This window comes from Mustela nivalis (assembly GCF_964662115.1).
Source record: "Mustela nivalis genome assembly, chromosome: 2".
Lineage (NCBI taxonomy): Eukaryota > Metazoa > Chordata > Mammalia > Carnivora > Mustelidae > Mustela > Mustela nivalis.
Genome location: NC_139021.1, coordinates 101,775,636 through 101,790,730, shown reverse-complemented (window position 1 = coordinate 101,790,730; position 15,095 = coordinate 101,775,636). Strand labels below are relative to the sequence as shown.

General features: G+C 41.2%; 2 protein-coding genes across 2 annotated transcripts in view; one reads left to right on the top strand and one right to left on the bottom strand.

The window, feature by feature from the left end:
• Nucleotides 1-15,095, top strand: part of LOC309859736 (uncharacterized protein) — a 281,535-nt gene that overhangs the window by 16,762 nt on the left and 249,678 nt on the right. The window lies entirely within an intron of this gene.
• The window catches only part of LOC309859320 (uncharacterized protein), a gene marked incomplete at its 5' end in the record, with an annotated part of 51,910 nt that continues 40,762 nt past the window's right edge, over nucleotides 3,948-15,095 (bottom strand). Inside the window, 5 exons of the mRNA XM_082719977.1 lie at nucleotides 3,948-7,206; nucleotides 7,435-7,926; nucleotides 12,808-12,863; nucleotides 13,272-13,312; nucleotides 14,775-14,966. Coding sequence (XP_082576103.1) covers nucleotides 14,810-14,966 — 157 coding nt within the window. The 3' untranslated portion in view covers nucleotides 3,948-7,206; nucleotides 7,435-7,926; nucleotides 12,808-12,863; nucleotides 13,272-13,312; nucleotides 14,775-14,809. The remainder of the gene's footprint in view (nucleotides 7,207-7,434; nucleotides 7,927-12,807; nucleotides 12,864-13,271; nucleotides 13,313-14,774; nucleotides 14,967-15,095) is intronic.

Sequence of the window (15,095 nt, the reverse complement as noted above, 5' to 3'; positions counted from 1 at the left end):
ACCAACTCCAGTTAAGATGCCCAACAAAACATTACCAGTAAAATGTTGAGGGGGAAGAAATAGCCCAAGAGCTGTAGCCTTGGTTGGTGTAACTAACAACGTCCAAGATTCTGAATTCTGATTCTGAATTTTTTATGGATTTTGTACCAATTTTGGTTTGAAGAAATATACCAATATACTAGCGAGGTCAGTCTCACTTCCTGTTTGCCACCTCCACCTCCCACTGCTCTCTTTGAAGCAACAAACCAGGAGTTTTGGTTAGTGTGATGTACTGGGACCCCACGACAGAATGAGACTCTAAACTCAGCATTAAAAGACCAGAAAGGATGAATACCCAAATTTTGTAGCAACATGGACGGGACTGGAAGAGATTATGCTGAGTGAAATAAGTCAAGCAGAGAGAGTCAATTATCATATGGTTTCACTTATTTGTGGAGCATAACAAATAGCATGGTGGACATGGGGAGTTAGAGAGAAGGGAGTTGAGGGAAATTGGAAGGGGAGGTGAATCATGAGAGACTATGGACACTGAAAAACAACCTGAGGGGTTTGAAGTGGCAAGGGGGTGGGAGGTTGGGGTACCAGGTGGTGGGTATTATAGAGGGCATGGATTGCATGGAGCACTGGGTGTGGTGCCAAAATAATGAATACTGTTATGCTGAAAATAAATTAAAAAGAAAAAAGACTGGAAATATAAACCTGGAGATTCTGAGCCCCCATGGCTGCTGCTTCTCTCTTTAGGGTCATGACTGTGTCCCAGGCCATGACAAAGACACAAGTCTTTGTCGGGATTAAAGAAAGGGAAACCATCCAATTGACAGAATTGTCTCTATGTTTCTCCCAAGTCTGGGGAAAAGGACTATACAGGTGAGGAAATCAAAGAGAATTGGAAACTGAAATTGCAAAGCTAGGCTAAACATTTACGCCAAGCCTGAACATCTATTTTTTTAAAAAGATGTATATATTGGGGCGCCTGGGTGGCTCAGTGGGTTAAAACCTCTGCCTTTGGCTCAGGTCCTGATCTCGGGGTCCTGGGATCGAGCCCCACACACAGTGTTCAGCGGGGACCCTGCTTCCCCCTCTTTCTCTCTGCCTGCCTCTCTGCCTACTTGTGATCTCTGTCTGTCAAATAAATAAAATCTTAAAAAAAAAAGATGTATATATTTATTTTAAAAAGAGAGAGAGAGAGAATGTGAGGGGGAGGGGTTGAGGGAGAGGGAGAGAGAGTCCTTAAACAGAATCTCTCCTGTGGGCAGAGCCCGGTACAGGGCTTGATCCCATGACCTGGAGATCATGACCTGAGCTGAAATCAAGGCAGATGCTTAACTGACTGAGCCACCCTGGTACCCTAAGCCTAAATATCTATTAATTACTGTCTAGGTATGTGGCATTGTGAAAACTGAAAAGAGATCTAGCCCTCAGGAATTAATAATTAGGTGGAAGGAAAGATTATCGTGCCCAGGAGTACATTAGAGCCAGCTGGCACTTGTAAGTATTAATCATGGACATCTCTCATATCTATGCTCAGTAAGATCTCATCAGCAGCCTCAGATCAGCCCTGGTGGGAGTATTTACACCAGGGAAATCAGTAAGTGCTACAAATCAGGACTCCCCCTCCCGCAGAGTTGAGTGTTAACCATTCACCAGCACACAGATGATATGTCTCACAACACACACTCCTTCAATGAAAGGGGACAGGACATTTCACGGCTGGGAAGCAATGGAGAGTGTTGCAGGTTTGCATTCAAGGTCAATTTCTCCCACATGGTGACCATCTGTCCCTAGGCTCAGTTTCCATCTTTCTTTAATGGGAATGAAATCCTATGCTCTAATGAGAGGGATTTATGTAAAATGCTACGTAAATCATAATGGATTTCATCACAGTGACAGGAGTAATCTGTAAAATTTGTAAAATGGTGATGTGTGTCTCATCCTGGTTTTATGAGGAATACATAAGGTAATACATCGTATGTATTTTCTCACGTATTCAATAATGTTTATTGAGATTTCCTATCTGCTAGACATTGTGTTAGCTGGGCAGTCATAAGACGTAAAAATACTTTTGTAGGCTTTTGTGCAAAAGTCCTTTATAAATTAGAAGTCGTCACACATTGTTATCTTTTTTCTCAACTTCCTGCATCCCTCCTAATCTGGACACACTCACATTTGCCCTGTTATACAACCTGCAACTCATTGCACTCTGATGCCTTCATTTAAACGGTAATACATGGCAGCCATCACAAATGATGGGATGGAAACAATACTGGGGCAAGAAAACACCCTCGAAATATTTCATGACTGGAAACATGTCATAACCAGATTTGTACAAACTTATCTCCACATGTATATATGTGAATCTGAGAGCATATACACTAAAATATTTGCAGTAGGTTTCTTTAGATGTTAAGATTTATGATTTTGATTTTTCTAGCTCAGATGTTATTTTTACTTTTTCTACAAATATTGCCTGTGTAAATTTAAGATTTCATAAAATAAATAAATAAATCTATTTATAATATTATTATTGTATAATATTGTAGCTACTATTTGTAATAGCTAAATCTATTTATTTTATGAAATCTTAAATTTAGATTTAGAAGGAGCTTATAGATCTTTACAATGAGGAAACTGAGTTCCAAAGAAATTAAGTACCTGAATTAGTTGGACTTCCAAATTCGACATTCTCTTTCCTCTTTCCAGGTGTATTTGCAGAACTCTTGATTATTAGTCTAAATCTATGTGCTCTGTAACTAGATTCTTATCTTTAAGAATCTTTCTGACTTTTTGATGTTATCTGATTACCCTAATATGCTAGTTTTTCTTTGACTTTCTCTCTCTTTCTCTTTCAATGTTCAAGTGGCTGCTTGGATTCTTTGACTTTTGTCTTTGAAAGACTCTTGAGGTAAATAAGCATTTTATCCCAATCAGTAGGCATCTTAATTATATTCTTCTCACACTTGCCCTTTGGTCTCTACCAACTAATTTTCTCAGAAATCTCCAAGGGTGAATCATAATTCCTCAAACACCATTCCTGGAATCAGAATAGTTTTTTCCTTATTTGATGTCAGCTGAAGTAAGAGTTTTTCGTACAGAGTGTACAGTATTATCTAACAGAGAGGCTTTTGCTCTCTGGGGTTCAGTGTTTCTATCTGCTAAGTAGATGTTTGCTTAACTCACTAGATGACTGTTATCGAAAACATCATGAAAAATCTGAAGCCCTTCCAGCCGCGACCGATAGACCCTCGGCACGTTGGATCTCAGGTGAGTGAATGAATCTGAGCCGGAGGCTGTGAGAGAAGCCAGACAATCGAGGCCACATCTTGGGACATGGAGCCTGGAATGGACATGCGGAAAGCCCAAAGGGCTAGAGTCAAATGTCAGAGCATGTGAATTTGACTTTTTTTCTTTTTCTTTTCTTTCTTTCTTTTTTTTTTTTTTTAACTAAAGCCTCTTCTCTGACTGACATTCTGCCTGGCTTATCCTGTTCAGGGCGCCTATGACTATAGTTTGATTGTTGTCTTATCTGTGGCCATTCGTGAAACTTACATACACACACACACACACACACACAGAGTAAATGAATTGATGTAATCTTCCAGGTTTTCTCTCTGCGTCCAGGGTAATCCTGTCAAGTAGAAATAATAATAATAATAATTTGAGCCACAAAGGTAGGCCACATATGTAATTTCAAGGTATTTTAACAGCTTCATTTTATTTTTAGTATTTTATTTATTTGTTTGAGAGAAAGTGAGAGCGAGGGCCGGGGGGGGGGGGTGTTGGGTGTTGGGGAGGGTCAAAGGTGGGAGGGGAGCAAACTCCCAGGGCTTGATCCTGATCCTGGGACCCTGAGATCACGACCTGAGCTGGAGAAAGAGGCTCAACTGACTGAGCCGCCCAGGCGCCCCGAGCAGCCCTATTTTTAAAAAGTAAGAAAAATGTGACAGTAATTTTGTAATATAGTTTATTTAACCCAATATATTCTAAATATTATCATTTTCACATGTAATCCATAGTGAAAATCGTTACTGAGATATTTTACGTTCTTTTTTTCCTATCAATCTTTGAAATCCAGTGTTCATTCTACACCGAGGGTGTTTCAGTTCAGACATTTCAAGGGTTCAGTGGGCACATATGGCCAGTGGCTACCATGGAGAGCACAGATCTAGGTGTATCTGCACTGCCTGCCAAGGTTTGTAAGATGTATAAAATCATGCCGGAACTTGTAAGTGGATTGAACCTTATTAAAGTGGTCCCCTATACACAACTGGATACAGGAAATGAAATTTAACTATATACCTGGCATTATGAATATATGCAATTTTTTTTGTATATAAATGAAAACTCCCAATAGCCTTATAGCATGATAAAAGCATACTCAGTTTACAGATGAGGGAAATGAAACTCAGGTAGTATAGATGGTTACCTAAGGGCTCCCCAGCAAGCAACTGGAGGAGGCAGGACGCAAACTCAGGTCTGTCTGTTGCCAGAGCCCAGGGGCTTCCCCTCCCCCAAACCCTCAATGTTGCCCTATTTTCCAACCACACAGATGCCCCGGATGTCTGGTAGGAGACAAGCAAGCATGGTAAGATTGCTCAAGGCCATTGTGGGGATACCAAGAAACAGCATCCAGCTCCGTCTGGGTTAGAAACAGCCCCTTGAAGCCTCATGAGTCTGCTGATGGTAATGGAACCAAGAGAGAAGCTGCAGGAGGTGTCAAGGATGGCCCTTTAGGGACTGTGGATGGCTCTGGGTAGCTAGAACAGGGCCCGCATGTACTGGGGCAGGTATGTGAGTTGAGAACAGAGGAGAAGTCGGTGATGGGCATAGAACCAAGGGTTTATACCCCAAAGGCTGTGGGATTTTAAGCAGGTGGTTGATATGAAGGGATTTTATGGTATATGGCTCTACACCCTAGACACAGGATGGAGGATGAATGACCCAGCCTGGGTACAACCCCACCTGCCCATTTCTTTTGTATATTTAAATTTCAAGTCTAACCAGAGAGGGTAACCCCAGAGGTTGGGACCTGCCCGGGCCACAGAATGAAGCAAGAACTCTGGGAGGTGTTTGGTGTTCATGCTGGGATTTGGGGTCAGACAAATCCAAGCTCGAGTTCTGGCTTTGCTATTTTCTAGCTGTGCCAAGACTCAGCTTCTGCTTCTGTGGAGCGGAAACTATCCGGGACCACCTGGATGGAGCTGTTGTGAGGAGTCAATGCAACAATACCAGCCAAGCGCTTAGCAGGGGAGCTGGTACCCGGCCACGGCTCAATCAGGAATGCCCGACGGTGTCACCGTCACCAAAGCCATGACATGGCTGAGTGTTCAGGACCATGAGTGGATGGCAGCATACGGACTTCAAGTCACTTCCTGTGTCACATGCACATAGCCAGGTCCAGGATACCTGCCCCGTGACCGATTCATTCCCAACTATTCCAATGTTACACCCCAGACCCTGGGGAGGGAAAGATGTCACTGCCTTCATGGAGCTTATAGCCTAACGGGGGGTGCAAGGGGCAGACAGAGGTCAGTTAAATAATACAACTGATACATAAAGTACAAATGTGACAAGTGTTTCAGGGGAGAGCTGTGCTCTAGTTAGAAGTGAAGAAAGAAAGTGGGGAAAAGTGCTCAGTGTGTAAGTTTGCCAGGGATGTAGTCTGGAGGCTGAAAATCTTAAATCCGGGTGTCCACAGCCACGCTCCTAAGGGAGGAACCATCTTTGCCTCTCCCAGCTTCTGGTGGTGGCAGGCGATCTAGCATTCTCGGCCTGTAACACCACCTGGCAGGTGCGCATGTGCGCCCGGGCACTGGGGAGGCTCACAGAGGTGGAGGAACGGGTGGTTGCAGGGCCTCTCTGTCCCCTGTTTGCACTTGGTTCTGACTTCTTTCCCTCTTCTGTAATATCACTCAATACGGAGTCAAAATATATTTTAAAGCATTTTTGCACTTGTTGGAAAAAAGATCATGTACCCTTGTCAAACAGTCTGGTGCATGAAAACTGCGCTTAGTTTCCAGAAGTCCATGCTGATCCCTCCCTGCAACTCCCCAGGAGAGACCGAAACCCTGAAGCAGGAATTCCAGTCTGAGGACCTGCTCTAAAGATAAAGATGTGTTCACTGAGATGTCTGTTACAGCAATATAGATTTTTTTTAAGAAATGCATTTTATCTTACTTTCAAGGCAGCTTTGAGTTACAGCTGCCATGAAGTAGACTGCACATGCCTGTCCGATGAGTGAGAACAACCGGGCTGCTTCCCAGCACATGCCACCTCCCAACCCAACCTCCAGGATGTTTTTGCCCAACCCCTCTTAAGGGATTGTGAATGGGTATCTCATCCCACATTTGACTCCTGTCCTAATGGTTAGATAGAGAAGCTAAGACTTTCTTCCTTCCCTCTTGGCCTTCTCCATTTTCTTCTCAACCCTTGCTTCTGGCTTCTGTCCATGGCTGCCCAGGAACTGGTGCCTGGGGCTGTCCACACGTCCTGGTGTCCCAGTGTCACGGGCTGCTACCTGGTCTTGTGTTACTCCTGGTCTATAGGATTGGACAATCCTTTTTTTTTTTTTTTTCCTAATCTCTTCCAAAATTCCTATAATACCCTCCCTCCAGGGTTTCCTCTGACCTCTTGGATCTTTTCTTCTGGCTTCTCCTCATCCTGGCTCAGGAACTCCCCTCCCCTCCCAGAACCACCTGTCTGGTTACCCTGCTCTGGGCCTGCCCTGCCAACCGGTATGATCTTTCTAACAGGGAAATTGGATCCTGCCTCGGGTCTACAAGCATGGCCTGAATTGACAGGATAAAGTCTAACCTCCTTAGTTAGGTATCAGATGTTCTTTCTGGCTCTCAGTGATCTCTAACACTATCCTCACCGGTCACCCTTTAAAGTCTGCAGTATAGAACTATTCGTAGTTCCAGTGTTGGAGAACAAAGCTGCTGGTTCATCTGCACACATGTAGTTGTTCTATTTTAATTTTTTTTTAAGATTGTATTTATGTGACAGACAGAGATCACAAGAAGGCAGAGAGGCAGGCAGAGAAAGGAGGAAGCAGGCTCCCTGCTGAGCAGAGAGCCTGATGTGGGGCTCTATCCCAGGACTCTGGGATCATGACCTGAGCTGAAGGCAGAGGCTTTAATCCACTGAGCCACCCAGGCGCCCTTGTTGTTCTATTTTAGAACATAATGTTGTAATTGTTTGTGTGGCTCCCTGTTTCCCACCACAGGGCAGTCTCATGGAGGGCTGGGATCTATCTTGCTTGCTCTCTTTATATCTCTTAGAGCTGGACAATATTTTAATAAATGTAAGCAGCTCCAGAAAGTAGATTGATGTCTTGATGGAGATCTCAGAATCATTATGGGGTACAGTTAGGACTGAAAGCCAGACCCTCAAAAGTCCTGTCCCTTCCCACTGTAAACGTTCTCCCTACGGAGCAACCTGGGAGGTCCAGGGATAAGATGCTGATGGGAAATAGACGCAGTCCCTCTGCGGTCCTAGGAAAATGAAAAGAGTAAGGGTTACAGTCCTGGATGAGGGTGGACAGACATTTTACGAACAACCCAATTGAGGAATACAGCTGGTGTTATAGAGCCACGCCTCAATAATGAAGTTCGGCATCTGACGGGAGCGCCTCTCCTGCTTCCCCCTGTATGTTCTGGAAGAAGGGTCCGCAGTGCGTGGGTGGGAGTGGTGTTACTCTGTCCTTCTCCACGCTGGGAAGGGGCCTCTGCTCACCTCCAGACGACAGCACACAAGAGCTTGCTGGTTCAAACGAGCTCACACTAGGTCCAGCTGAAAGAGATCTTGTCTCATCAGGGCCCTTGAGTCCTGTTTTCTTCTAGGTCTGTCACTAATTGGCCGCATGATCTCATAATGCCCAAGAGCCTCCTTCATGTGTCAAAGGAAGGGGTATTTAGATCTGTTTCAACTCTGAAACTCAGAAAGAGGAAAATATTTGCAGTTAGAGGTTGTTCAACACTTTTAAGATTAAACTGGTCCACGTCTTCCGAGCTTCAAAGCCTCTCCTGGGGCAGGTGGCCACAGGTTTTCTTCACATGCCCATCGCTATCCGTTGCTTCTTCACTACTGTTGCTGATATAAATGCCCAATTTATTCAAAGTGCTTCTTGGGGCACCTGGGTGGCTCAGTGGGTTAAGTCTCTGCCTTCGGCTCAGTTCATGATCCCGGGGTCCTGGGATCAAGCCCCTCATCGGGCTCTCCACTCAGCAGAGAACCTGCTTCCCTTCCTCTCTCTCTGCCTGCCTCTCTGCCTACTTGTGATCTCTGTCAAAGAAATAAATAAAAATCTTTAAAAAAAGAAGGAACTTTAGTTGCACTCTTGGTTTAAACTATTTTCTTATCTCATGAGTTGGGGTAAATGATGTTTTTGATTCATCTGGATGGGATAGAACCTGCTCAGAGCTCTTGAAAGATGGCTCTACTGAATGAGAGGTCTGGCCAGAGCCAGAAAGAAAAATATAAAATAGCTGAAAACTTACTCAGATTAAGTTTAGGTACAAAGAAATTTTGAAAATAATCTCTAAAAGCATGGAAATGCATGAAAAACCCACCTTGGCTAGATGCCAGAGGATTTAAAGGATAATAAATAGATCGAGGCCTGAAAAAGCAAGTGTGAAACTCAAACATAAAATGGTTTTACCTAATTTTCTTCCCAACAGAATCCTACTCCCCTTCCTCTACCCTCCCTTTAGCCATTCCTCCTCCTTCCCCTATCCCCTCCAGTTACTTGAAACAGTTTTCCTCGTACATGCTGTTCCACACTCTCCACGCAGAGGACCCTTTATAGCCAGTGTAACGCTCTGGGTTCAGCAACAGGTCTACCTACATACTGAGCAGCTGGAGATCGCTCAACTGAACAAGGAACAATTCATCAAAACCACCCATAGGTCACCAGTTATCTGAAATGTAACACTGTAATGCAAACATAACTACTAAAAGGTCAGAAAAAGGCTATGCTTTTCAAGTAATGTCCAATTTAAGTGAAAGAGTGGTTAGCACACTCACGACTGTACTTGACCCGGGATAACTTACACTCCTGAGAGGAAAAAACAACTCCTCCCTTTCCTTTCGATACTCAGTGCTCTCTTAAGGAACAGAACACCCCTCCCCTTCTGAAAGGCATTCATCATTCCTACGTTTTAACCAACTGGGATCAAAAAGACCTAACAGAATTATAACCTGTTCTACTACTTGATTTGATTTCTTCCCTATGCATACACTTAACTACACACAGGCTCAGAAACATTATTTTAGCATATAGTATACTAAAAAGAGAGATTTTCCTGCTATTCTCTACTCTGGACTTAGGAAATAAATGGCTCAATAACTTCAGGATTCAAATTTGATCTTAGAATTACACAATGCTCTAGTTTAAACAAATACACATTATGGTTTGTTTCTATCACTGTTCATACAGAGTACTTTTGCCCTCTCAAGCCAATATACAGCAGACACAACTTCAGGAAATTGTTAAGACATATAAATTAACCATTTTATTTTTTTATTTTTTTAAGGATTTTATTTATTTATTTGAGAGCGAGTGAGCAAGCGCACAAGCAGGGAGAGGTAAAGGCAGGGGAGAGGGAGCAAGAATCTGAAGTAGACTCGGCTTGGAGTGCAGAGCCCCATGCGGGGCCTCATGCCATGACCCCAAGATCACAACCTGAGCCAGAACCAAGAGTCGGACACTTCAACGACTAAGCACCCTCGGTGCCCCTAAATAACTATTTTCTGTGTTGAAATCCAAATGAGTTTTTACTAGTTCTTCACTATTTGGACTATCCTCTGAAGGATACAAAAGATAAAGAAAATGGTCTTAATTATCATGGCTCACATTCTGGATAGAAAAGGGAAATACATGCTTTCATACCTTTAGAAAAAGTGTAATAATCATGCTTCACACATTGATGATCATAATATCATAATACATGGAAATGAAAGAACTATCTATGTTGACACAGAGGTACTCCTTTATTTGTATGCAATCCTACCTTTTCATGTCATGAGATTAAATCAATAGTATGCAGACACCTGACTTAAAACAGGGCCAAATATGGCCATTAAAATATGGTCCCTCTTTTTTTCATTACTAATAGTGTATTTTCCTTTTAACCAACAATACTTATTGAGCATTCAGTGACCATAACTGAGATTATCCGTAACTCTAAGAGGAAAATGGCATCCTGATCCATACCATCCAAGAACTACTTGGTACTTCTGTAGAAAGTAGGAAGAACACAAAGAAATGAGTTAGATCTAACTTACAAACAATAGAAACATGAACTGAAGAATACTGGCTCTATTTCTGCCCTAACATTATATAGATATTCCACTGTATAAGTTAAGGCACAGAAAATAGGTAATTTACAGATGGATTTACAGAAACTGTCCAAGGACATGGACTGGTTCAAGAGTTAAAAACAGTAATTTTTTAAAAAATCTTCCTTAAAAAAAAGAAAGATTCAAATTATGGAGTGTGGCTTTTAAAGTTCAAACGGAAGTTTTACAATTCACTAGCTTCTGTTATAGATTTTTAATTTCTCTGAGGTGGTCTTGATTAAGCTCATTTGCAAAACTGATCTGACTACTTACAAATACTAAATCTACCAGCAGCATATATATTCACTGAGATATGTGTATACACATGTATTAAGAATGTGTGTGTGCATGTAAGTTTACACATATGTGGGCTCACCTATGAATGTACACCTCAGGCTAATACCAACCCAACAAAAGCAACTAAACAACCACTAAGGAAAAACAAGATATTAAACTACATTTTAAATCATTATACCTTAAGGAAGTGAAAATCACAAAAGTAAAATCCAGCATATCAATGTTTAACTTAAAACTTATATTCTCAATGTCCTTAATGTGTATTCCCTTACTTGAATCAAAAGTGCATTGCTGGCTTAAGTGGTTCTTAAAAATTTTAATACTTTTTCAAATCATGAAAGGCAGGTCTTGTTAATTTATAGAAGGGATTAGCAAACTATGATCCATAGTCCAAATGCGGTCTGTATACTTTTTGTAAAGAAAGTTTTATGGGAACATAAGCCACATTCATTCACTGCTTTCACACAATTATGGCACAGCTGAGTAGTTGCAAGAGAAACCGTACAGTCCACAAAGTCTAAAATTTTTACTATCTGTCCATTTACAGAAGAAAATGTTTCTCAAGCCCTGACCTACACTGACAAGAACTTCATGGCATCTAGATGAGGAAGTAGGGGTGAGGGAGCATCCACAGGTTGAGTTCCCCCCCAAAACACACCAGTGCTGGTATCCCCATCCTTCCCCTGGGGCCACCTGTGACATGATTTTAATTAGCCTATTCAGAAACTACAACTTCTTTCTATTTGCACAGCGGTAGCATTCATTTGGAAAATGCTCTTTGGACCCCTAATATGTCTTCCTCCTCCCCAAAGCTTTCTCTTCTTGCTCCCTTTGTAAAGCTCTTCCTAAACTGTTCCATCTGATCATGCTAACCATTCCCAAAGGATTCGAAGAATGTCCACGGAATCAAAATACTTAATTCTGGGAATCCATCAATTTCAACTAGTGCTTTTTCTTCCTTTTCAAGTATACCTTTTTTCCCCGAATGAATTTTCTTTTCATGGTCACTTAATTGCATATTAGTGTTAGGAGGCTACACAGCATGTTCGAGGATGCGAGCCAGTCCTCCACACCTCCTAACCCAAATATCTCTTCAACATAGCACAGGTCAAATTAGCGTGCAGTCTTTTTGTTTATGGATAAAAAAATACTGCTGTAGACTCAGGATTGAGCCTCCCACCCTCCATCACCAACTCTAACTTTGACTGCTAGTAATGCATTATTAAAATGCATTATAAAATATTCAGGTGAGGAGAACCTATACTTCATAAAGCACCCAAATAATTCTGACACACAGCCAGATTTGGAAACTACTGTTTTAGACAATACTTTAAATTTATTAATGAATGGGGTGCCAGAGTGGCTCAGTGGGTTAAAGCCTCAGCCTTCGGCTCAGGTCATGATCTCAGGGTTCTGGGATCCGGCCCTGCATTGGGTTCTCTGCTTGGTGGGAAGCCTGCTTCCCCCTCTCCCTCTGCCTGCCCCTCTGCCTACTTGTGATCTCTATCTGTCAAATTAAAAAAAAAAAATCTTTAAACAAATTATTAATGAACACTTTTTTTTTGAATTTTTAAAGGTTTTTATTTATTTGACACAGAGATAGAGTAGAAGTAGGCAGAGCAGCAGGCAGAGGGAGAGGGAGAAGCAGGTTCTCTACTGAGCAGGGAGCCTGGTGTGGAGCTCGATCCCAGGACCCCGAGATCATGACCTGAGCAGAAGGCAGCAGCTTAACTGGCTGAGCCACCCAGGCATCCCTAATTTTAAGGGAAAATATAAAAGTAAAAATCTGTCATACTATATAGGTTATTTATGAACCAACAACTTCATTCAGCAAACATTTATTGAACAAGTACCATGTCCAGGCACTGTTCTAGGCACTAGGGATAAAGCAGTAAACCTGAAAGACAAAGCCTCAGGCAGCTGACAATCTAGTTGGAGCAGATGGACAATGAGCAGATTAACTAAATAACCTGCCCTGCACTCTCTGGTCATTCTTGGTACTCAGAGTGGGCAGCAGTGTCAACACTCACACTGAGAGTGGTTGCTGCTTTCTACAGGCAGGTGACAGCCGGTTTCTCTGATGAGGTGACATTTGAGCAGAAACCCAAAGGAGAAGAGGCCATGCATAGAGACAACAGCGACAACAACAAAACAGGAGTAGGGAAAGGAGCTTACCTTAAACTGCTAAATTATTTAAAAATCTACTATTTAATCTATAAGGGTCATCTTCTCTGCAAATAGAGACAGAACAAAAACAAAACAGAGAACAGGGGTGTAGAGAATATATACCAATAAACTGGGCTGAATATTCTTCAGATTGTTTTAATCAAAAGGTTTTACATAACTGAAATAACTAGACGATGACTCTAAAGCTACTCTGAAGTGTTTTAAAAAATGGTATATATAAATCATTGGGACATACACAAACATTACCACCCAGAGAAGTAGTGGTAATCCAATCAGTAAAATGGTTTATATGTTTCAGGACTACACATAATATAAAAATTACTAATTTTTAAATTATGAAATCCTAAATTCTTATAGGACATCTCTTCCATTTTTATAATATAAACAGCCAATGTTAAAAAATTAGTTAACACTATATTGATGAGAGGTGACTGATACATCATTGCTCTTACCAAGGGATCTCTGGAATGGAGTAGCATTTTTTGTTAAATACCTATAAAAGAAATATATACTGACATTATTTACTATAAGAAATATTCACAGAAATGATTTTTAATTTAAAAATATGTTAATTAAGCACTAAAAATGATTTATTTTAATCAAAAAATAGGTAAAATGATAAGCTGGCAAGAAGTGACTGTGAGTGTTGAACACTAAGCATAATTAGAATGACAACCGTAGAAAAATTTAAGAGTAAGCAGTGATGTCAATCCTTAACCTAGGTACAACAGCTTGCTTTGATGAAACATTTGTCAATTATAAATATCCTAACAGGAGTATTTTATTAATTTCCCATTATTCTATCCAGATACCCAAAGAAATTTTTTTTCAGATCTCTGCATTTCTAGGAGCTCCCTTCCTACATGGTATTCACTGGTAGCACCAATGTCACTTTAATCATGGCATATCATTCACTTCCCATACTACCTCACATTTAATAAAATATAAGATCAAGATCTCTACTTGGAGATCTTGGAACAATTACAGTCATTCAAATAAATTCTGACCTATATTCACTTTAACCTATATTCAGACCATCTCTGTCTTAAATACATAACAGCAACATCTATAAGAGAGCTAATCATCCTTCTTCTTTATTTACTATACAACAGGAAAAAAACAAGGTAATAAAGTTATTTGTGTACCAAGTACAAATCACGTAGTTCCTAAATATGTTACTATCATAGCCAAGAATTTATTTTGTATTTGAGAAACCGCTACATGACATAACCACTAGAAGTCCACATAAGGCTGGATGCACAAAATCCACTATCAATAAATGTTGCCGGGGTGCCTGGGTGGCTCAGTGGGTTAAAGCTTCTGCCTTCAGCTCAGGTCATGATCTTAGCATCCTGGGATCGAGCCCCGCAATGGACTCTGTGCTCAGCAGGGAGCCTGCTTCCTCCTCTCTCTCTGCCTGCCTCTCTGCCTACTTGTGATCCCTGTCAAATAAATAAATAAAATCTTTAAAAAAAATAAAATAAACATTGCCAATTTAATTCACAGTGGGATTTTTTTCCTCCTATGGGAATATTCAATTAACTTAATAATACAAGTTAATGGAAATACTTGTATCATAGTTGACTCAGCTGGAATACAGGATGTGATAAAGCAACAAGGCAAGTTCTAGTTACGGCTGAGATGGTAACTATAGTTATGTTAATTAGAGAAGTCTTATCTTTGAAAATAGTTAAGATCAAAGCAATTGTGACATAAATTCCTATTTTCTTGTTAACAATACAATTTAGAGGAACTTTTATCCTTGAGGATTCTTATGTGGTGATGCTTTGCTGATCGTTTCATCCCAAACCCTGCCTGAAAGCCACAGCAGCAGAAAAGATGGCGAAGGCTAATCTAATGCTAACAGAGCTGGCTCGGTCTGGCTTATAAGTGGGTTGAAGGGAAGTAGTCCAGCTTTTCTAAGTCAGTTTGAAGATGGATGCCAAGCTACTTACGTCACAACTTCCTAGTCTTTACCAGGGACTTCCTGTCAAGATGGCGCTGGGTTAAAACCAGTGGCCTTCGAAGTGGGCAATGCAGGGGCAGGAAGGAAAGGACCAGAGCGATTTCCAAAGAGCAGGAGAAAACTTCTCAGGGTGGTAAACAAAATAACTATCTTGATTAAGCTGATTTTCATGTGTACACACCTGTCAAAACACCAAGAGGCATATTTAAATAGGTACAGTATACTGCATGTCAATTATATTTCAGTAAGGCTGTTTAAAAGTTATAGTACCAACTGCTGGAGAAGTTGTGGAATGAGGAACTCTCATACT